This window comes from Natator depressus, chromosome 2 (assembly GCF_965152275.1).
Source record: "Natator depressus isolate rNatDep1 chromosome 2, rNatDep2.hap1, whole genome shotgun sequence".
In the NCBI taxonomy this organism is placed as follows: Eukaryota; Metazoa; Chordata; order Testudines; family Cheloniidae; genus Natator; species Natator depressus.
The window spans coordinates 189,992,577-190,016,752 of NC_134235.1; the positions used below are offsets into that span (position 1 = coordinate 189,992,577).

Genomic DNA, 24,176 nt, shown 5'->3' on the forward strand with positions numbered 1-24,176 from the left:
TTTACCTTTTTGCTTTTATGTTCAGGAAACAGTCTCACAATGATCAAAAAACAAAGAGTGAAAAAATGGAGGGGAAAACAAAACAAAATAAGTGCCCCATGTCCTCTTACTTACTTATCCACCATTCCTTTCTGCTTCAGGATACGATATACTTCTGCCGAAGTCTGTGGTCCCTGCAATTTCTGGCCATTTAGCATTTCTTGCTCCAGTTCTTCAATGGACTTAACAGTATTTTAAAAATAATAAAAAAAAAAGGTTAATCATGACAAGGTATTTCCAACCTAAGATGCCATTTTGAAGACTATTATGAAGAATAAGAAGGTTATTAAGCCCTGATAAGGGTCTTCTCCTCTGCTGGAGGACACTACTGCTTCAGCATGGGGAGACAGCTCCCAAAGTTTGCCCAGCTGAGGGTGGTAGAACTAAAATCTTAAATGAACAGTCACTCAACATGAGTATTAAGATGCGTGAAGACTTGATGGGAGAAGCTGGCTAGTGTCATTGCAGAATCCTAACACTTCCTCCAAAAGCAGTCTTTGGTTTTCATAATGGTAATTACTTACATGCCTGTGTGTAAACTTCCTCTTTCCCCTACTCCCTACCTCCAGTTCTCCTTCTCTTTGGAACTGCCTCATTCATTCTAGCTTTGCAACACTGTCTCTATGGTAACACACTAAAGGACAAAAGGCGGGGAGACAAGACTATGTTAACTGATTACAATGTGACTAGTATAACCACAGTATTATAGTAACAAGTCAGCACTGAACCTAGTGTTCCTATCACACAGATTTCTGCAATGCTAGCCATCACACAGAGTCGAAGACAGGCCTTGGTACAATACCTTCCCAGTTTTAACAAATGCTTCAGCCACCCTCCGATTGCGGCCACCATAACACGTTGTGATCAGATCAGCAACTCCACAACTCTCCAGGAAAGTGGCAATAGACACCTGTCCCTTGCAAAAGATTTTTGCAAAAGCAATCATCTCCATTAGGCCAAGTCGAATAACAGCAGCTTTGGTATTATCACCACAGCGAAGGCCATCACAAAACCCGGCTCCCACTGCCACAATGTTCTAAGGAGAGGAGAAAAACAGTGGGAAGCAAATCAGATACGGCTTAGAGAACCTCTGAAGTCACAAAGGAAGAGAGTGCAAGTGTTCTGGTAAGAATCACATATACAAATATCAGCTCGCTTGTGTTAGCTAGATGGCTGGATTAGATACAAAAGCTAACACAAATACAACATTAAAGTTGAGAATACCGTCAGGGAAGTCAAAAAAACCAAGGAGCCAAATTCAGCCAAGCTAGTGCAGGTAGGTTTTGAACAAACCCTTTTGCGCCAGTCAAAATGGGGGTCTATAACCTACACAGCTAGAGCAATCGTTGTGCCCTATGGTGCGTGTGTGTGACCACCCCATGCAGGGGAGATGGTGTTTGTGCTCCTGGACTCCGCTGATATTTCACTGGCAAGTGCTACATCCTTTTCTCCATTAGGGGATTCCAAGCTGCTTACTGGCTAATTGTACCTGCTTTTTGAACAGCACTGAGCCCTTTCACCTCCCCAGAAGGGGAAGCTGTAGCCACATTGCATTGCCACAACCTGTCCCTCTTTCTGTCACCTTTTACATCCCTGCTCCCTGATACTAGCACAGGCTGCTGTTCTGGCCAAACTGGAGACATTTTCTGGGGACGTGTGAGATGAATGCATTTCTCAGGTGTACTGATCATGTCTGACTCTACTGTCTTCCTTGAAGACACCACAGTGGAGCTTAATGCAGAAGGATTCAGTATTAGTTTATGGTGTTTCTCCATCACATTCTCCCTACAGTTTTTGAACAGTATGATGCAGATATAGCACGAAACTTCCCTTTAGATGCCAACCACTTGTCTGCTGGACACTCACTATTTTTTAAGACTGTATGTCAATGAATGGCGAATGTTAACCTCCAATTTCTGCTATTTTGGCTTTGTTTACTCTTTCTATTTCAAAGCTGCTCAGCCCACATAACCCACAATTTGACCCAGAGTGCTTAAATTGTTTCCTTTTGTCTTTCATCATTTGTTTGTCAGAGGGAATAGGAAAGCTAGTCGTAGTGCTTTAAGCAGGCCTTGACCAGCTTGAGCAGGGAAAACAGCGTGCATGTTTTAATTCTGACAGCATCAGCTTGTTAGACCTTTTCTACAATGTTGCCATTGCACATTCTGACAGGTAGCCTGCAAGTAACCAAGAAGTGACTGACACACACAGCCTCATAACATAGGTACACCTATGATATCATAGCCTCATACAGCTACTTTATGAATTCACATGCCGGATTCTGTATTTCCACTTTTCTCTGACCTCTCCTTAATGAAAGGAGATATGACAATTCTCTCTCTCTCTCTCTATATATATATTATAGGTAGCAATGCCTATAGTTAAGTTTGCCTAACATGTTTGATTATTCTCCGTTTCCAGTTTCTCTGTTTCCAGTTATAACTTCAAACTAACCATCTGGGCTGAAATTTTCCAGGTCAAGTGTCTGCCTTAGGCTCAATTTTTGAGGAAGCATCAGATAAATGCTTCAGCCATTTCTCAGAATAAGGTTACGGGAAAAAAAACACATTGTTTTGCACATTTTTTTTTTAAAAAATCCATAGCTGTTTTGTTCAGAAACTAATGCTTTGGAACAGGGGCCTGCAAATTGGCAGAAAGTTTGTCTTGGTGCCAGGGCTGTGCCTTGTGCTGTCCCAATGAAAATTCGCTTAAATTTGCCAAAGTTATAAGCTTCTGAAAAAATCTCAGTTCACACGTGCTCAGTATAGGCTTAAAAGAGTTCAGCCGCTAAATTCTTTGAAGAGTCCCTCAGAACTGAGCATTCTCCCTCCCCTCACAGATCTTATGTGCCAACTGTATATGCACTACCCCCATCAAGTGACTAAGAATGCTCCACCCCAAGGCTGCAGGGCTAAGCAGGACTTCCCCTGCAACTGCTCCTCCTGGGTGCTAGGGATTACTGTGGTGGTGGGTAAAGGAGCTGGGAGCAGGAAAACTCTCTCTCATGAGCTCTCATTTATCCTGCTGCTGGCACCTAGGCAGCATGCAGGCAAAAGGAAAAACAGCCTGTATTGAATGCAGATGGCTGAGGAACAAGAAAGGTTGGGGCAGGACCTTACGCAGAAATATCAAGCTTGGTTTCTTTTACAGTCCTCAGTGAAGAATGGACATGTATAAAGAAAGCTTGTTCGTGACTTTAAGTTGGTAAGTTTAAAAGCATGCATGAAAATATTTGTTTTTTGTGCTACTTTATTTGTTTTGGGCAAAGGTGCTACTGGGGCGCCAACTTCTAGCTCAGGAGCTCTCAAATTTTTTGTGGTCCACAGAGTGTCTTGTAGATTCCTCCTTTCCTATTGCAGAACACCCATGTGGCAACTCCAGCAAGCGATACTGGGAAGCACTATGCACTTTGTTTTCTTTTAATACAATTTAGTTGCTGGATTTATGAAGAAGCTCTCACCAAGAGCAGCCAGATACTCCACAAATCACAATCAGAGAACTTCTGTTCTAGCTTAAAAGGTTGGAGACCATTAGAAGATCAGTTTAATGAAGATCTGTACAAGACAAGAGAGTCTTATTTTGAAGACAAATAAATAATTAATAATAATACCACCACCTAGTACATGGTGCTTTTCATCAGTAGATCTCAAAGCACTTTACAAAAGGAGGTCAGTATCATCACCATTTTTCAAATGGGGGAAAATGAGGCATGCAAAGGTGAAGTGACTTTCACAAGCCCACCCAGTAGACCCAGTGGCAGAGCCAGGAACAGAGTCCAGGTCCTCCGAGTCCCAGTCTAATGCTCTGTCTACTAGGCCACACTGTCTCTCCTTAATTAGTAATGGCAATGTTAACATACACTCTAGTGGTCCCTACTCTGACAGTTAAGATGCTCTTTTGTCTTTTGCTGCAATCAATAAACTCTTTTTTCCCTGTTGACAAGGTTCCATTAAATTATTTGACAGATGCAAGCTCCAGTACCATCTGCTGCCTATAAGATTTAATATACATGATATTAATATGCAGCAGCACAGATATCCTGAGCTCTATTATCACTAAAGCCCCTATATTTTCAGTTACATGCATATCCATTGCATTTGCAGGAACTCATATTTATGCACAATAGAAATGTGCCTGTTTGCAAGCTCAAATACTCAATTTACCTGTGCAAATACCTGTTTGTGCATACAGCTGTGGAGTTTTGGAGGCAAAGTAAGAGCAATTCTATTTTGCAGGTTCATGATTTTAAAATGTTGCCTTAATGATGACTTGAAACTAAGAGTAACTCAATGCCCCAAGCTAAAATTAAATAAATACATTAAATAACACTACTGAAAAGCTTTTTTTTTTTTTTAAACCAAACACTAAAAAAAGGTCACCCGCAGGTGACTCTGGGTCTCACTCCATGGTGGCGCCTCAGCACATAGGAGCCAACAACTCAACTTTGAACACAACTACCTGCCAGCTATCTCAAGTAAGCAAGGAGGGCCCAGCAGCTGGAGTGAATATAAACAAAAGAAGGAAGTGCTTCTGAATGGGTCTGCCCTGAGAGATATATCTTGGGTCTGAGATGAGAAGATCTAAGTGGTAGACAGAGCAGTCCTAAGCAAGGACTGGACTTCATATTATCTTATTGCTTAGATGTCTGTTAAAGTTGAAGCCCAAGAAGATGGTTGAGTTTTGATCCTGCCCAGAGTTTAGGGACTGTTGTAGAACAGATGGGAAAGTCATCTTCTCATAAGCAACTCAGTGTGATCACACAGAGCCCTTCAGAAATGCAAGTTTGATTAACTTCAAAAGGCTATGCATACTGCGTATGCTACAGCTCCAGACTTTGATGACCATATGAGCATTTTATAACGTGAGGGTCAGTACCAACAAAGAATAATTTAAAACTTGCAATCCAACATTGGTTTTGACAGTAAGTTTATGGAGTCCCTCATCGTGCTGATGCATATGGTTTCAGAGGCCTTTTTTAACAACACATTGTCCCTCCACAATTAAGCTGATAGTAAAAGGAAAAGCAGTGTGTAATCCATGTGAGATTTCATGCTTTCATCTGTGCTGCAAACCTGAGCTGGTGTCTAAGGATACCCATACAAGTATTAGAACCTGTTTTCCCTTCTGCTTACACATACTATTGTGCAGAAAGGAGTGAGACAACAGATATTTGAGGTTGGGAAGGAATTTTCCTTCAGGTTAGACCGGCCTGGGGTTTTTTTTGCCTTCCTGTGCTGTATGGGGCACGGGTCACTTGCAGGTTTAAACTAATGTAAATGGGGAATTCTCTGTAATTTGGAGTCTTTAAACCATGATTTGAGGACTGCAGTAACTCTGCCAGAGGTTAGGCGTCTATTTCAGGAGTAGCTGATGTTCTGTGGCCTGCAATTTGCAGGAGGTCAGACTAGACGACCACGATGGTTCCTTCTGGCCTTAAAGTCTATGAGTCTAATTCTCAGTGCACTGCACAACAGGAACCATTACTGATACAGAACAAACCTGTGGATATCTGGTTCACAAAACCAGCAAGCTATTGTTTACAGCCATTTCTAGCTCTCTCCCTGATACCACCAGATCCAGTGACAGAACTGCAGCTCACATTTCAAGACACTTCATGAGTTATGATAAGGCCTCCATTTCAGTGCTCTCCATCTTCTATACTTCCAGATAGCTCCATCAGCCCATTGTCAGAGAAAATAAATATAGCAAGTGAAGCAGATATTCAGAACATGTGTCTGAACAGCAAATTCAGCAGATGTTCTTTCATCACCTAGCTGTGACAGCCATTATTAGTCTTCATTTAAATGTGCTTCAGAATAATTTCAAATGTAAAATTATCAGCCAGAAGAATGCTGTGTTCAAAAAACTCTTATTTTCTGTGTTCCTTTCAATTTTTAGGCAATCCTCCATACTGAAATCATCCCTGCTTAGAGGAGTGAGGAAGGAGGAGAAAGGAATGAAACTAGTCCAGAGGTATAGCTGTATCATAATCTTATATTGTATACCAGTATATTATGGAAGAAATAAAGCTGGAATATTATAAAGATCTTGTCTTCATATGTCTTTGTTTAAACTATGATGCAGATGAGGAGTTGGCGGATGTGATTGCAGAGCCATTGGCCATTATCTTTGAAAACTCATGGCGATCCGGGGAAGTCCCGGACGACTGGAAAAAGGCTAATGTAGTGCCCATCTTTAAAAAAAGGGAAGAAGGAGGATCCTGGGAACTACAGGCCAGTCAGCCTCACCTCAGTCCCTGGAAAAATCATGGAGCAGGTCCTCAAGGAATCAATTCTGAAGCACTTAGAGGAGAGGAAAGTGATCAAGAACAGTCAGCATGGATTCACCAAGCACAAGTCATGCCTGACTAATCTAATTGCCTTCTATGACGAGATAACTGGCTCTGTGGATGAGGGGAAAGCGGTGGACGTGTTGTTCCTTGACTTTAGCAAAGCTTTTGACACGGTCTCCCACAGTATTCTTGCCAGCAAGTTAAAGAAGTATGGGCTCGATGAATGGACTATAAGGTGGCTAGAAAGTTGGCTAGATTGTCGGGCTCAACGGGTACTGATCAATGGCTCCAAGTCTAGTTGGCAGCCGGTATCAAGTGGAGTGCTCCACGGGTCGGTTTTGTTCAATATCTTCATAAATGATCTGGAGGATGGTGTGGATTGCAACCTCAGCAAGTTTGCAGATGACACTAAACTGGGAGGAGAGGTAGATACGCTGGAGGGGAGGGATAGGATACAGAGGGCCCTAGACAAATTGGAGGATTGGGCCAAAAGAAATCTGATGAGGTTCAAGAAGGACAAGTGCAGAGTCCTGCACTTAGGACGGAAGAATCCCATGCACCGCTACAGACTAGGGACCGAATGGCTCGGCAGCAGTTCTGCAGAAAAGGACCTAGGGGTTACAGTGGACGAGAAGCTGGATACGAGTCAACAGTGTGCCCTTGTTGCCAAGAAGGCCAATGGCATTTTGGGATGTATAAGTAGGGGCATTGCCAGCAGATCGAGGCATGTGATCGTTCCCCTCTATTCAACATTGGTGAGGCCTCATCTGGAGTACTGTGTCCCGTTTTGGGCCCCACACTACAAGAAGGATGTTGAAAAAATTGGAAAGAGTCCAGCGGAGGGCAACAAAAATGATTAGGGGACTGGAACACATGACTTATGAGGAGAGGCTGAGGGAAGTGGGATTGTTTAGTCTGCGGAAGAGAAGAATGAGGGGGGATTTGATAGCTGCTTTCAACTACCTGAAAGGGGGTTCCAAAGAGGATGGATCTAGACTGTTCTCAGTGGTAGCTGATGACAGAACAAGGAGTAATGGTCTCAAGTTGCAGTGGGGGAGGTTTAGGTTGGATATTAGGAAAAACTTTTTCCCTAGGAGGGTGGTGAAACACTGGAATGCGTTACCTAGGGAGGTGGTAGAATCTCCTTCCTTAGATATTTTTAAGGTCGGCTTGACAAAGCCCTGGCTGGGATGGATTTAGTTGGGGATTGGTCCTGCTTTGGACTAGATGACCTCCTGAGGTCCCTTCCAACCCTGATATTCTATGGTTCTATGCAGAAACCAGAATCATGTACTGTGGCTGCTGTAAGCATCTTACATACTCTAAAATAAATACTATAGTTGCATTTTACTAATTCCTCCTCCAAAAGCAAGTATTGGAATGGAATATATGCCTTCGACTGTATTCAAGACTGCAGTTTGCAGTGGTACTGCAGACAATTAAAATAGGCACTGTTGCAGAAGTTAAGTTAGAATCTCTCTTTATTTACAACAGTACCCTCACAGTATAGAATGTTGTCCTCGTGGATCACAGTTTTTCCCCTCACTTTTCAGAGAGAAATTCTCTCTCGAATCAGTGAATTACATAGCTCCAATTTTCACCAGTTTATCATGATGTAAATTCCCAATCATACTGAAGGGACAGGAAAATTCCTTAACAGATTTTAAAAGCTAGCACACATCTGTACTCTAAAATATGATTATTAAAAAACAGAGATACGACCAGGTTAATCATATCTTCAAAAACAAAAGAAAAAAAATTGTTAACTAAATTACCAGTAATAAAATTTTAAAAAATTCTCTATTTTAAAGTAGCCTAGTTCACATTTCACTATCTGTTCTCATTTTGCTTAGTATAGGCAAGAAAGATAGGCTAGAAACTTAAAGTAAACTTGCTAGTCAACTTCACATTGAGATTATCAATGCACTAGCCCAAGATAGCAATGTCTGAATTATGAACAGCTCAGGGAAGAAGTGTTTACATACCCACAGTCAGGACAAATTTGGCACAGAACTTAGGTTTAAAGAAAAAAAAAAAAGGGTGCTTTACATGACAAGAAAAAAAAAAAGTGTTGTTTAAAATGTAAGACCCAAATAAAGGTTTTCATGAAATTTAAAAAATTACAATGAGTTGGTAAAAGAACAATTCAGAAACACAAACATTTTTGTTTGTAATACAAATGTTAGCCTAGTAGATGAGAACCAGAAAGTAAAAGATGATTTGTCTATTTCCACTGCACAAGAGGGACTGAATGTAACAGCGCAAGTAAATTACATTTTTAAAATGCTCAATTTTAATAATGTAATGTATTTTATAACATAGGCAAGACTGAAATCTACAGATGAAAGCAGTAGGTATATTATTTGATTTGTTAAAAATAGATGGGGCCAGATTTTCACTTGGTGTAGCTTCACTGATGTCAACTGAAATATGAAGATTTACACCACATGGGAATTTATACCAGATTGGGCCATGTTTTTTAATGTGAACTCTTTATTAGTTTTAAACAACCACTCTGATTTTTATTTATTATTTCATGAAAAACTTCAGTTAATCTTTGATTTTCTGAAAAGCTCTTCACAGGCGAATCTGGAAGTTGTTTTTGTTTGTTTAATTAGCGATATGCTGTGATCAACACCCACTGGGTTGTCTCCTCAGGGCAGAGTATTTTATCAAATTCCTTTTTATGTTCTTTTAAACTGTCAGGATCAGACCCTAGTAGACTAGGCCTTTTAGACCATTAATCAGTGACTTTAGCTGGTGAGTAACAAGACCTAAAATTCATTCACACCAGTATTCACAAACATCAATCATAATAATAATAAAAGAACAGATCAAGAAAATATGCAAATTTAATCTTAGTAGCTATCTAGATTCAGAAGAGAAACTGTCTTAAATTCTTCAGCACTTACAGATAGATGCTTATGTCTATATTGACTTGGACCTTCCAGCAATGTGTCAGCAGACATCCAAGTCCTACAGGAGTTTAGACACACCAATCTCAAGGTCCCTTTCACCTAGAGCTCACTCTCTGAGCTGAAGTCAAAACCCAACATTCACTGGCTTAAATCCACCTCTAATTATGTCTCCAAGAGTTTTCGTGTTCCCAGACAGTTCCTTCTTCCAGAAGTATACAGGAATTAGAGTGGGTCAGAAAATGTCAAAATGAAATTTCAACAATCAAAAAAAGGGAACAATCTAAATCTGTAAAAATTTTCTGACCAACTCTAACAGGATTGTGTACAGGGATGTTTTCTTGGTGACTCTGCATATCACCACTAGAACATCTGAAAGCAGTGGATAAACTAGGCCAGATTCTGATCTCCGTAACATCAGTATAAATTCAGAATCACTGCAGTAAAGGCCAGTGGAATAACTCCAGATTACGCTAACATAACAGAGATCAGAATCTAGCCTACCAGTCCATCACAGGCTTCCTGCCAGTTACATAATTTCAAGCAGGATTTAAATATGCCAGATTCACAGCAAAAGCTGTCTGAAAACCAGGCTCCTCATCTCCTGCAAATTACCTGAATGTAGTGTGCCGGGGCAAGGCCAGACGGCTATAGAAAAGTAGTGGGAGATAGATATATTAGCTCCAGGCTAAACAAATCCCTGGTTCCAGGAAAAGTGAAATGGCAGCTGCTCCAGGTCATTTAAGACACCTGGGGCCAATTAAGAACTTTCCAGAAGGCAGGGAGAAGGCTAGGTTGATTAGGACACCTGAAGCCAATCAGGGGCTGGCTGAAACTAGTTAAAAGCCTCCCAGTTAGTCAGGTGGGTGTGGATGTCAGGAGCTGTGGGAGGAAGTTGTGCTGTTGGAGAGACTGAGTAGTACACACCATATCAGGCACAAGGAAGGAGGTCCTGAAGTAAGGGTGAAGTGGAGCTTGAGGAAGTGAGGGCTGCTGTGGGGGAAGTAGCCCAGGGAATTGTAAGTGTCATGTTTCTAAAAAGTCAGCTACCAGAGCTGATACTATTAGGGTCCCTGGGCTGGAGCCTGGAGTAGAGTGTGGGCCTGGGCTCCCTCCTTTGCCCCCCACCCTGCGATTAATCACGGAGACTGGGAGAAACAGAGATTGTGCAAGGGAGGATAGCTTCTCCTCACCTCCCTCGCTGGCTTATGATGAAAATGGCTCAGTAGACTGTGACCCTTGTCTCTAGAGAGAGAAGGGTTATGTGGAGGGTCACAGTGAGCCTCTGAGGCTAGTGAAATCTGCCAGGAAATGCGGGACCCACGGAGACAAGGACAGAGCTTTGTCACAGTAGTTTAAGACTCCATGATTTCCCACACAACAACCTCAACCTGACTAACAGAACCAGGAACCAAGCAGCCCCCCAAGTAAAACAGAGTATTTCATGTAACGTTTACTAATCATTACACAGTGTTTATGCTGACTACCAGTACATATTACTTTATTATATTTGTGAGCTTTATTTTTCCTTTTCAGTTATTTTCTGAAGTACCATAAATGTTGCTTTACTAGTACATGACTGTGTTCAGTGAAATTGCTTCCCGTCACAAACATTAGAGAACATGAACTATTGTATTACTGGCCAGGGGCCCAAGCCATTAATAACTTATATATAACAATTTCCTGTAAATTAATGTGAAAAGAAAAAAAATCAATAGGAATCATTTTAAGCTACACTTCACTTCCTATCAGTACAATTCAGTTACAAAAACAAAAGAAAAAACAGCTTTGTGGTTCTTTGAAAGAACAGAAAAATATTTGTTTTACTGTTCAGCCATTCTGCACACACCTTGTCCAATACAAGTTTGGAGAATACATGCATCAGATTTGTATACAACAATATAGCGCTTTACATCTTCAAAGTGCTGCATCAACATTCACTATTTGAGAAGGACACACTGGTAAAGAAAAAAAAAATTCCACTTCTTGTCCGAAAAATATTTATACCTACTACAGTTGCAACCACTATCTCAAATTACTACAGCTGGAAGGAATTAGTAAACATGACCCATTTTTAGGTTTACTCGTACACATTTGACAACACTTTGTGCTTAGTCAGTTTACTTGTTTTCCTTATTGTTTGCAAGGGTCTTTCATCACATAGCAACAGGGGAGAGAAAAAGCATTTTAAAGAGTAAGAAAATGGCAGCATGATGACTGGAGTCCAGAACCTGAAGTTATTTTTAACTCCTTTTTAAAAACTGTCGTGATTTCATGTTCACGGGAGTACCCTTACTACTTACTGCCCATCTCCCAGAAATGTATTTATTGCTATTCTCATTTGCAGATGGAGAAACTATGGCTCAGAGGGCCAAATTCACCATTGGTGTTATGTAGAAGAAGTTCTAGCGAAGTCTATGGCAACCTACTATCTTATTTCTGTGGTGAAACTGGACAAGGGAGCCTTAGGCCCCATCCGTGCTTCTGAAACTACCTCTAACCTGATAGGATGAAAATAGCAATTCACAGGATTTTTCAGCAGGCGCAAGGCTTTATCAGAATAAGCCAGAACTAGGTACCATAAGCAAAAACAGGCATAAAAAGGAAATTCCCAGTCTAGGTATCTAGGTATTCCTAGACTTTGGTATCTGGGCACAGAGCCTTGCCATTCTCACTCTTCTCTCCAGGAGCCCTTATACCTCTTCAATGCAGTACCTACTTAAGGGAAGAGGAATGTAAAGCTGGAGTTAACACCTAACCAGGCAGAGTCTGACTAGACTGCTCCCTGCCTCTCTTTTTCAAAGCCATTCCAGCTGGCACAGTTGAGACAACTGTACAGATGGTACATAACTTTGCTAAAACACCTGGTCTGGGATAAGTCTTAAAAAAAAAAAAAAAACTGTTTTAGCAGAGTTGTGTCCCACCTATACGGTTGATATAACCATGCCAGTAGAAGCAGCTTCTAGAAACAAATGGGATAGGGAGCAAGGGAACTATGTGGTTTCCAGTATAAAAAGGGTTAATTTCAGCTTCACATTCCTCTCCCCTTGCATAGGGGCTGCTGTACATACAGACCTTGCCCAGAGGCTGGAATGGATTTTAAAAGTGTTTCAGGAGTATAGATGCAGCATCACTTCCATAAAGCCACAGAGCAAGTAAATGGCAGAGGTAGGAACAGAACTCAGGATATCTTGATGCAGAGCTCGATGCACTAACCACATGCCTCACTCCAGTTTTATATCTAGTATTTGTAGAGTTGTGTGTTCAATTATTTTAGTTTTAAAGAATGTATTTTTTATATTTGAGAGAGATACACAGACAACTTTTTAGGGGTAAATACTCTCCTCCTTCCCCCCATCTCCCTTCCCCAGTCATATAAAAATTCAGCACGGCTAACTGTACCTTAAGAGCACCACAAAGCTCAACAGTATCTGCATCATCTACTACAGTTATTCGGAAGTTTGGCGTCTGCAGGAGTTCTTTGAAAAGAAGGCCATTCTCCAGGATTTTACTGCCTGTTGAGGGGGGGAAAAAGCAAGCAATGAATAATTTATTCATTTATTAACCTGGCTTTTTAGTGCGAGGCAGAATACTTCGAAGCAGGAGTTAGATTGTTTTTCCCCACTTCCCCTCCCTCCAATCAAGATAGACTATTGGTAAATGTATCCATGTTAAGAACTAAGAGCTCAGAAGAAGAATCACACCCTTTTTGTTTAAATCCATTTCCCTTGTTTTTTTATTTAAATAATTAAAATTGGTTTAAAATACTCTGTCCAAGTTATCTTCTCAGCAGCTGCAATTCTATGAAGTACTTTAAGCACATGTCCAGACCTACTGATAAAACAAGTCAGATACCTTATTAACACAGCAAGCTAATGTTGCCCTAAAAAAGAAATGTCTGTCAACATTTTAAACTAACTCAATCGTCTAAAATAATTATATGCAAGAGATGTTAAACGTGACACTAAGTTCGCAAAGCTAACTATACAAAAGTAAAAAGAAATAAAAATTTAATGTTCTAACAACATTAACTCCCTCAGATTGCACACAGCTGTATATATTTGAATGCACATGTGAGACTTTGTGAAATCTATGAATAGGTATGCTCTCCAGACTTAGATGGGTGCAGAGATATCTGTGCTAGTAGTTCCAATTGCAGGATCAAGGCCAACACCTGGAGTTTAGAAGAATTAGTTACAATGAAAACCTACAAAGGACACAGTAGTGCCTTTAAAAAGTTATAAAGATGGAAAGAGAGTGTTTCACAAGCTGCAACACCTGTACTAAAAACATCTTATCACTTGATATTAGACTATGTAGCAACCTATGTAGCAAAATGTTCTGCACAGCAGTGGCCTGGCTACTTTATCAGTATTAAACAGTATAATCATTACTTTGTGGCTTGGTAATTATTTCATTGTAAAAGAAATAAGAGTCAGCTCTGAAGTCACAATCCTAATGAGATTTCATAATCTCTCCTCCCAATGCCCTACTGCTACATTTGGAAGTGCAAACATTATAGGAAGTTCAGAAATTAAATATGAAAGACTTAGCACCTTCTGATAATGACTGATTAAAGCTGGCAACAGTGATGTTCAAATTATTCAATGTGGAGTTTTGAGCATAGACATCAACATTTAAACACTTTAATTACACAGATTGTTACCTATTGTGGTTTCACAGAACTTCTCTGCTGCTACCTCATTGGCAATGTTAGCTCCCATCAGCACACTGATGTCTATTCCCATTTTCTCTCGAATAATGTCAGAAATCAGCTTGAGTCCCTCTGGGCCTTCATCTATTCCCTGCAGCCAACATTTAAGTGAATTACTGAACAGGCATTAGACAGAATAGACTGCATCACAATTATCCTTCCTGGGTAGAAGCTACGATAAAGTTTATCCAGTTAGAGACAGAAGATAGTGGGCTTGCTACCACAGAGATAAGCCACCCACACATCTGGCTATACAGCCTTGCCTCTGCTGTGACCTTTTAGGATGTCTTCCTTTGATACAAAATTGCACTTAAAAATTAGGAATTAACTACCAACATCTAGATGACAACAACAGGATTTATTTTGTGCTAAATAAAGAGCCCAGTCCTGTAAGGTGCTGCAAGTTCATCTCTCCTGGGATCAGATCCTCAGATGATGTAAGTGAATGTCCCCCTACTGAAGTCAACGGAGCAGCACTGATTTCCCGCTGTTGAGGAGCTGGCCCATTGACCTCAGTGGAAACCGAGGCACAGAAACTCACAGGATTGGATTTTAATACTTTTATGCAGTATTTTGTGGAGAAAACACTCAAACTGAAATATCACAGAGAAACTGCTTCGTGTTTAATGACAGCAACGGCTTACTAGTCAATCAGTTCTAGTCATCTTGAACACTACTACAAAGTGAAAAGCCCGTTTGTAGATATGGAAGAAGCTGATTAATAATACTTTTGCTCTTACGTAGCATTTTTCATCTATCGATTTCAAAGAGCTTTACCGAAGTATCATTATCCCTGTTCTCCAGAGACAGAGAAACTGGGGCAGGGAGAGACTGAAGTGCCTCGAGTAGATCAGTGCCAGAGGGGAGAATAGAATCCAGAACTCCTGACTGCTTGTGCCTTTTTCAGGGAACTGCAGTATCTCCTTCGTCCAAAGCTATTTCTCCCATGGAGCCAAAATGTGAATTAACTGTGCTTTTTCCCTCTGTAGAAGCACAACGCTCAAAACTGTCGTCCTCCTTCCCAAAAGTATAAATATTTAGGAGGTTACAGAAACATTCTCTTTGTAAAGCCTTATTTTTAAATGGTTTCTCATATCTAGCACATAGAAGACCATCACTTTGAACTACACCCTGGCCTTTTTTTAAGTATAAAAAGGCATTGCTGAAATCCATTTAACTTTACGTAAGCCACAGAAGACATTCCTGGCTGGCAGAGTTTTGCATTCCTAAGGCTCAAAAAATGGTTTACTTTGAAAACCACTGCACAACTAAGAGATATTGTGAGACACATGTACTAAACCAGCCAATGAAAACGTAAGTCAATTACTATACTGTTGCATTACTTTTTTCACTCACTTAACACCTTTGTGAACCATACTGTAGAGCGATGAGAATCTGAAAGCATGTTCATGTATGTGTTGTTTTTTTTAACAGCTCCAAAGATGCCTTGACAGTCTATTTATTAGGCTCCCAAACAGGCAATTAACCAACAGCTGCCATTCAGTCTCTTTAAAGGGCATTTGGAACAACTACCTAGATATGAATTTGCGCACTTGAATGAATAATCTGCAGTGAGAGAGATCACACACAACTGGGTACTAAATCCAGGCCTGCCATGGACAGACAGAACTTCTGCTGAAGTCAAAGAGAGCTGCACCTGCTTATACTAGGTCTGAAGTTGATCTCAAAAGAAGCAGGAACCCAGGTGGATCTGACCTGAGAACTTCCACAGTGTAGGGGTATTCCTGACATGGTGTAGAGTCAATGTAATGGCTCCCAACATAGGCCAGGGCAATAGATCTAGATGCTGCAATGGTCACCAGAGGCAGCTAGATGTAAATTAGCACAACCCAAAGGCTGGCCAGAGAAGATTTCAAATTGCTTTTCACTCCTGTGCTCTTCTTGTATTGCAATGCTAAAAAAGCAAGTTGGATTCCATTTCCTCTGATTATTCAACACAAATATTTACTGAATTCCAGGCATTTACCCTGTCATAATCAATTTAAGGCAACATGATTTACAGATGCATCATTCAGGGCCTCATCTGGCATTCATCTTATAATTCACCAAAGACCCAGTTTTATTTTCACATATTAGGTTGAGTCTGCAGGTCTGGCAGTTAAACATATACCTTTCATTTGTAAAGAGAGTATACTACATATAGAAATCAGACAGAAAAAGGACCCCACTAATGCCATTTTACATAGAGTGACCAAATGTCCTGATTTTATAGGGACAGTCCTGATATTTGGGGCTTTCTCTTATATAGACATGGTCATAAATATAAAGGGAATGGTAACCACCTTCCTGTATACATTGCTATAAAATCCCTCCTGGCCAGAGGAAAAACCCTTTCACCTGTAAAGGGTTAAGAAGCTAAGATAACCTGGCTGGCACCTGTCCCAAAATGACCAATGAGGGGACAAGATACTTTCAAACCTGTGGAGGGGGACAAAGGGTTTGGGCTGTCTGTGTGATGCTTTTGCTGGGAACAGATCAGGAATGTAAGCCTTACAACTCCTGTAAAGTTAGTAAGTAATCTAGCTAGAAAATGCATTAGATTTTCTTTTGTTTAATGGCTTGTAAAATAAGCTGTGCTGGAGGGAATGTATATTCTTGTTTTTGTGTCTTTTTGTAACTTAAGGTTTTGCCTCGAGGGATTCTCTATGTTTTGAATCTGATTGCCCTGTAACGTATTTACCATCCTGATTTTACAGAGGTGATTCTTTTTACTTTTTCTTCTATTAAAATTCTTCTTTTAAGAGCCTGATTGATTTTTCATTGTTCTTAAGATCCAAGGGTTTGGGTCTGTGTTCACCTGTACCAATTGGTGAGGATTCTTATCAAGCCTTTCCCAGGAAAGGGGGTGTAGGGCTTGGGGAGATATTTTGGGGGAAGACGTCTCCAAGTTGGCTCTTTCCCTGTTCTTTGTTTAAAACGCTTGGTGGTGGCAGCATACGGTTCAAGGACAAGGCAAAGTTTGTACCTTGGGGAAGTTTTTAACCTAAGCTGGTAAGAATAAGCTTAGGGGGTCTTTCATGCAAGTCCCCGCATCTATACTCTAGAGTTCAGAGTGGGGAAGGAACCATGACAGATGCCTATTACCCCCCACCCCTTGTCCTGATTTTTCACACTTGCTATCTGGTCACCCTAATTTTACATAACCCTCGTTCAGAGCAGAACTACACTAACTACAGAATTTGTTTCCAGTGGCCACACTAAATGTACTTGCATAGAGATATACGGAGAGAAAGTGTGTGTATGCATGCACACATGTGCATGTGTTTAGAAATAAAAAAATCCTCCATTACTTACAAATGGTGAAATGATTCCATTCTCACATGCTCTTTTGTTAGTGAGATCAGATCTCTGCCCCTTTGTACAGATTTTGGTCCCACTGACAGAGGGAATATGTAGTTTGCACACAGTTGTGACAGAATAAAAAAAACATTTGCACCATTTCTTTCAAGAGAGCACCTCCTGGACCACAGCAGCAGCTTAGCAATGGGAAGTTGTCTGGTAACCAGTTCTGGCTTGTGTAAGAAATGTCATCCAACATTACATTAAATATTCAGACTAAGAATATACTAATGTTTATGGAAAAAAATAGAAAATCTTTTCCCTGGCATAAATAAATACTTTTTCCTTAGCATAATTTTACCAGTGCATTAAATATTTATTCTTTACATAAATATAGTCAATAACTATCAAGAATTTAAACTGTATTTTTAAAGGAATATAGACCCAGTTTCTGATCCAAATCTGATCTGTGTAAAAGCCACAGTAACCAGACTGACTTTTAGAGTTACTCTGGTTTCACATTAACATAAATGACAATGGTAAACAAATAGGCCAGAATAAGTTAGGGAAGAATCAATTACATTTCTCTCAAGAGTTTAAGAAAAGAGAGTGAAGGAACATGTCCTCAATTCTGTTGGCGTAGGCTACTTGGTGATATCAAAATGTTCAGTCTGGGATTTTATTTTCATCTCAGGTAGCTATTGGCCGACATGGAAGTTTTCGTTGCTATATATTTATTGCTTTCAACACTATGCCAGAATCATGTGCCCTATTTCTTTCATCCTTCAATTCAACGAATATATAATCAAAAATTTATCTGTAAAGTACAACACCTGAACTAGAGCAGTGTTACCTTTTAATAAAATTCAGGCTTTCAAGACTAAATCCCTTCAATGGGGCAGCACCGACAAAAACAAGAGTCAATGGTTTTAGCTAAACTAAAGAGCCAAATTTATTTAAAAAATAAAAATGAAAGATCTGGAGGCTGAACCTGTGCCAGGAATGAGAACAGACGGGAACTTATGCCGAGAAAATAAAGCACTCCCACCCTCAACCAAATGAAGGGCAAGAACAAAGTAATGTCTTCTAGAAGCTTGTGGGAATAACCAGACCTACCATAGCTTAATACTCAGAAACAAAATGTCATTTAAAACAGAAACTCCCTTGCCTCCAGCTCTATGAAAGCCCCTTTAAAATGCTGTTCCCAACAAGTTCCCATACTGGAACTAGTCCATCTTTTTGGGTGGCTCTGAACAGTTTCTCTTGTTGCAGCAAAATCTTTGATGTGAACGAGAGCACTGTCCACTCAGTCACATGAGATTCTCTTGTCAGTTTTTAAAATGATCAGCTCGATGTTTGGGATGTGAATTAACAACCAGACTATTATATTTATGCTCTGCTCTCCATCTAATGATGTATCCAGAATCAGAAAGTAATAGGCTGAAAAGCCTGGTGGTGCAAAACATTTTTTTAAGTTAGTCTTGTAAGCAGCCTCACCTCCCTCTTACTGAAAATGACAGAATAAAATAAACCCTGTATAACAATCCACTAGTGACTAGGACTCAAATTCTGATTGTACATCCAAAGAAGTCCTACTGAACAATCAAGAAAAAATAAAAATTTGGCAGGGAAAGATTTTTTCATTTCAAACTCTCAGTTGAATGGTTTCAGAAGATCATATTCCTCTATATATTGACAATGTTAATGTATAGCATTTATTTTACCTTAATGAGCGTTATCCCAACAGCTTTCTTTGGTACCCGTCCTGTGATCTCATCGCAGATCTTATGAATAAACTGGTGAGGAATGACAAAGACCAACAAGTCTGCATCTTGCACAGCTTCGTTAAGATTTGGAACGGCAACCTGTACAATTATGGGAGAAAAAGGGGGTTGAAACAAAAGAATTTAAAAGAAATTAATTCTATTCAAAAGTTCTCTAAAAATAAATAATCTAGAAGAGCTTTCTGAGAATGATCATTTCTATCATGCTATATCAATAAGAGGAAAAAAAAAACAAAACAAAAAAAAACCATGCACGTTACAATTCCTAAAAATGCAAAAGCATCAAATGCTTTCAAGCCAGCCGAAGACCTACTGGGCCAAATTTTGAAAGGGGCCTTTCCCCACCTTCTAATATTGTGGACACAATCAACTGTACCTGAAAATGACAGAATTTAAACAGCTAATTACCAAATTTGCAGGAGCAAATGATGTTCGCATCTACAAAATCAGAGTTCAGACAGCTAACTAACATTCACAACCTAATTGATTGAAATGCAAAATTAGAGGCTGTTTTTGATTGTCTCTTCCCTAGCTGCTGGTTTGGCAAAACAGTCTAATACACTACTCCACTCAGAAGAATGAGGCCTGGTCTACATCTAAAACTTAGGTCGACCTAGCTACATTGCTCGGGGCTGTGAAAAATTCACACTCAGAGATGTAGTTAAGCCAACCTAAGCACATTGTAGACCTAGCTACCACCTCTCGAGGGGGTATATTTACTACAGTGATGGAAAAAACCCTTCCCTGTTGCTGTAGCAAGCGCCTACATTACACTGCTACAGCACTGCAGCTGCAGCACCACAGCTGTGCCACTGTAGAGCTTGTAACAGAGACATGTCCTGTTTAAATAAACAAAACCTTCACCAGGCCCTCTTACATCTGTTTCCTGATGTTTTATTTTTGATTCTTAAAAGGTTGTTTTTCAAGAAGATGACCAGCTTCCAAGCCACTTGCCAGATTTCACTCTTTTCCAACAAGTGATGAGGACATTAAAGTAGTCCGCATGTTTAACCACATTTGAAATAACAGAGGCACCAAAAATGGGTTCTGGGGCTGCACAGTGGCCTCTGCAAACACTAGTTATGGAGGTAATAAACATGAGCCACCTAGATAGCACCAAAGTTTCCTTGGCCTATGACAAAAGGGAAATAATAAAATGCCTAGGGAGGTTGTGTAATCTCCATCACTGGAGATTTTTAAGAGCAGGTTAGACAAACACCTGTCAGGGATGGTCTAGATAATACTTAGTCCTGCCGTGAGTGCAGGGGACTGAACTAGATGACCTCTCCAGATCCCTTCCAGTTCTATGAGTCTATGATTTACTTCAAATTAGGAGACTGGTGCAGTGTTTAGGTTTCAATGGCACCAACAGAACCGTAATCTAGCTACAGGCCATTTTTAACCCATCGGTTTTTCTACTAAATTGTCAGTTGCTGCTCTCTCCTCCTACTTCTAGCTCTTTCTGGGCCAGATTCACAATTGCCCACCACACTGTGTTGTCATTGTGGCATCTCCCTCCTAGCCATTGCAGGCAAAGTTCTGGCGTGGAAGCTTGCAACTCTCCTTCTGCCCCTGTCAGAAGAAATTGTACCGGAGTCACAGAGTGGCTTCCATCCATGTTGTGGAACTGTGGATATGATCTTCACAGCCTGGCAGCTGCAGGAAAAGCGTCAGGAGCAAAACCAACCACTGTACATGGCTTCTATTGATTTAACTACAGCCTTTGATTCAGTGAATCGCCATGCCCTCTGGACTGTACTCTCTTAAGATTGGATGTCCTGATAAATACATCAATGTTGTAAAATTGCTTCAGGATAACATAAAAGCGACGGTTCTGAGCAGCACTGGCTCCCAGAGCAAACCTTTCTAAGTACAAACAGGAGTAAAACAAGGCTGTATCATCGCTCAACCACGTTTGCAGTTTTTATTGCCGTCATTCTTTACCTAGTTGCTGGGAAGTTTACAGCTGGCATTGAAATCACTTGCAAAATGGACGGAAAGCTGTTCAGACTTAGCAGGCTGAAAGCCAAGAGTAAGATCTCCACATCATCTATTGTGGAACTTCAGTATGCTGTTGACAACGCAATCTTTGCCCACTCTGAGAAAGATCTTCAAACTATCCTGAATGGGTTTGCCGATGCTTACGCATGTCTTGGTCTCACTCTTAATATCAAGAAGAGTGACGTGCTCTCCAAATGAGGTATCACATGCCCCATCTACCAAAAAATCAATGGAGTGGCACTGGAGAATGTCAATCACTTCCTCTACCTTGGAAGTCATCTTTTATCCCAGTCAGATATTGATGCAGAAATTCAACATCGCCTGAGCTGTGCCAGTGTAGCTTTCTCTCATTTACGACACAGGGTTTTTGAAGATCACGACATTTGAACAGACACCAAGCTTCTTGTTTATCAAGCAGTTATTCTCCCAACACTATTGTACAGGTCTGAAACTTGGACAACCTATAGACACCACTTGAAAGTTCTTGAGAGGCACCATCAATGCTGCCTTCGTAAGATTCTGAAGATCAAATGGGAAGACAGGTGCACCAATATTAGTGTCCTGGAAGAGGCAAAGACCTCCAGTATCGAGGCAATGATCATCCATCAGCAATTCCGCTGGACTGGTCACATTGTCCGGATGCCAGACCACTGCCTCCCACAACAGGTCCTGTTCTCTGAGCTGAAAGAAGGGTACCGTAACATGGGTGGATAACTGAAGCGATATAAGGTCTTACTAAAGGACAACCTAAAAAAGTGTAATATTGACATTGACACTTGGGAGACACTTGCCCAGGATTGCTTAAAATGGAGTGAAGTCCTACGTGATGGTCTCCTGCATTTTGAACTTGTTCATCAACAAGCTGAAGAGGACAAGAGGCGCAGAAAGAAGGAGAGACTGACTTCCAGTCATGGTCAACAGCCTCCTGCTGAGCCTGAAAACATCTGCCCTCATTGCAATAGAACTTGTGGTTCAAGGACTGGCCTTATTAGCCACCTGAGGATCCATAACTCCCATGGAAGATGATCATACTTGGTAACAAGTGATCGCCCATCATCATCATGATGTTATTTACACCAGTGCAAACTGAGTGAAAAATGCCACCATTTAGCTTTGGCAGCACTTGACACTGGCATAAATGACTACTAAAGTGAACAGATTTTATATAATTCAATGCAGCTTTCAGTAGTGAACTTCCAGAGGGTCTGAAATCCCACCTTTCTTCCAAACTTGCGAAAATTGAGGCCAAATCTTTATGCTAGTTATGGGCAAAGGCATTAATCTATTATTTTCACATGTTTGCATATATACACAATATAGCATATGGTGCCATAAAGTCACTGAAGGGGCAAATCTATTACAAGATTATGTTAGCTATCAACTACCTTAGAGAGCTCAGCTGTTCGGAACCCTTGATTGTGCCCACATCATTAACAAAATAGTTGGAGTTTGACAAAAAGTGAATGAGACAAACTCCTACCTCACTTTTGAGTGCAGACAATTTTTATACACACACACACACACACACAATAGATATATCTATATCTACATATATAGGCCAAGTTTAGCTTCCAAGTCTTACCACATTTTCTGGCAGCTTGTATCCAGGGAGATATTTTACATTTTCATGTTCATTATTTATGATATCTGTCAGTTTTCTCCCATTAATATTTTCCTCAAAGACCCACATTTTCACTGTGGAAGCAAACTTTTGCATATTATTTACGTTATTGCCTATTATTTTGGCAACAGCAGAGCCCCTGTAGGAAAGAAAACAGAAAAAGAAGATATTCTAAAATGATAGTAATGTTCTGGGAAAAAAGTTCATTTAACACACATACCCACCATCCTACCCACCTCCAAAATACCCAGGCAATTGGTCCAATTACTATCTAAAAAATTTGAACTAGTAAAAGGGGGGGGGGGGAGGAGGAATCAACTAATCATTCATATATTTTGCTTTTGCTCAAACAAATACAGTCAGAAAAGAGCTCAGTAGACTGAAACATTTACTCATACCCCTCTAATTGCTGCTTCTGCTCATCAGACATCCAGGGGGAGTTCAATAATTTCATATGCACAAATTCAAAAGGATTATATTTTTCAATGGAGTGGTAAGAAGCTACACACAACTTCTACATAGCTCAAAAATTCAATTTAAAAAAAAGAAATGATGGGTCAGCAAGTTTTGTAAAATCATCTTCCCTGTGGTGAGAAGATTTCTTTTGGCAGGGGGCACTAACCCATCAATTTCTGAAGAACATCAACTTTTGTTTAAGACCAGAAGTGAAGGTTACAGCATCTACAGTGTGACATTCTTCCAAATGTGATCTGATGCAGTGCCATCTTCCTGAGTTTGCAGACAAACACTTTCATTGCTGCTCATAGATCTCTTTTCCTCCCAAACAGCAGCAGATTAAAATTAACAAGATTCTAGAGTCAAATCTCAGATCTCTGTCCTGAACTAATTTACTTTGATTGATGGAGTTAGAAAAGGGAGTGAAAATTAGCTTTTAAGACTTAGGAATTAAAACAGAGAGGAACTTTGATCTAATGGCCAGAACATAGGATTGGTAGATGAGTTCAGGTTTCTTTGCCTAGTTCTGTCACCAACAGTCTGTGTTACTGTAGGCAATTTACCTCACCAATCTGTAGTTTCAGTTTTCCTGTCTCTGCAATGGAAATAATATTTAATATATCAAAAGGTCTGTGGTGTGTAAAGTGTTTTGAGATTCTTGGATGGAAGGGGGTATAAAAACATGAAGGTTTTTTTTTAGTACTGTTTTAAATAAAGACTTAAGTTTCTCTCTTCCATCTTAATCTCCACTAAGTATTTTGCAAACATTGTTGATAGAGAAATACAGTGTTAATTCCAGCTCAGCCTAAATGTGCACATGGTTTTTGTTTTGTTTGTTTATTGTACTGTACCATACACTGACTAGCCTAAAGTCTTTCCATTAGGGCTGTCAAGCGATTAAAAAAATTAATTGCGATTAATCTCGCGATTAAAAAAATTAAACACAATTGCATGATTAATCATACTTTTAAACAATAGAATACCATTTATTTAAATATTTTTGGATATTTTCTACATTTTCAAATATATTGATTAAATTACAACACAAAATACA

At 40.1% G+C, this 24,176-nt stretch overlaps 1 protein-coding gene across 3 annotated transcripts in view; it reads right to left on the reverse strand.

Annotated features, from left to right (window-relative positions):
• The window catches only part of GPD1L (glycerol-3-phosphate dehydrogenase 1 like), a 47,275-nt gene that overhangs the window by 15,359 nt on the left and 7,740 nt on the right, over positions 1-24,176 (reverse strand). For all 3 annotated transcript variants that reach the window (XM_074945616.1, XM_074945617.1, XM_074945618.1), the window contains exons 2-7: positions 22,628-22,805; positions 18,985-19,125; positions 13,913-14,051; positions 12,649-12,761; positions 842-1,075; positions 115-221 (exon numbers count right to left, since the gene is read on the reverse strand). In XM_074945616.1, the coding sequence (XP_074801717.1) occupies positions 115-221; positions 842-1,075; positions 12,649-12,761; positions 13,913-14,051; positions 18,985-19,125; positions 22,628-22,805 (912 nt within the window). The remainder of the gene's footprint in view (positions 1-114; positions 222-841; positions 1,076-12,648; positions 12,762-13,912; positions 14,052-18,984; positions 19,126-22,627; positions 22,806-24,176) is intronic.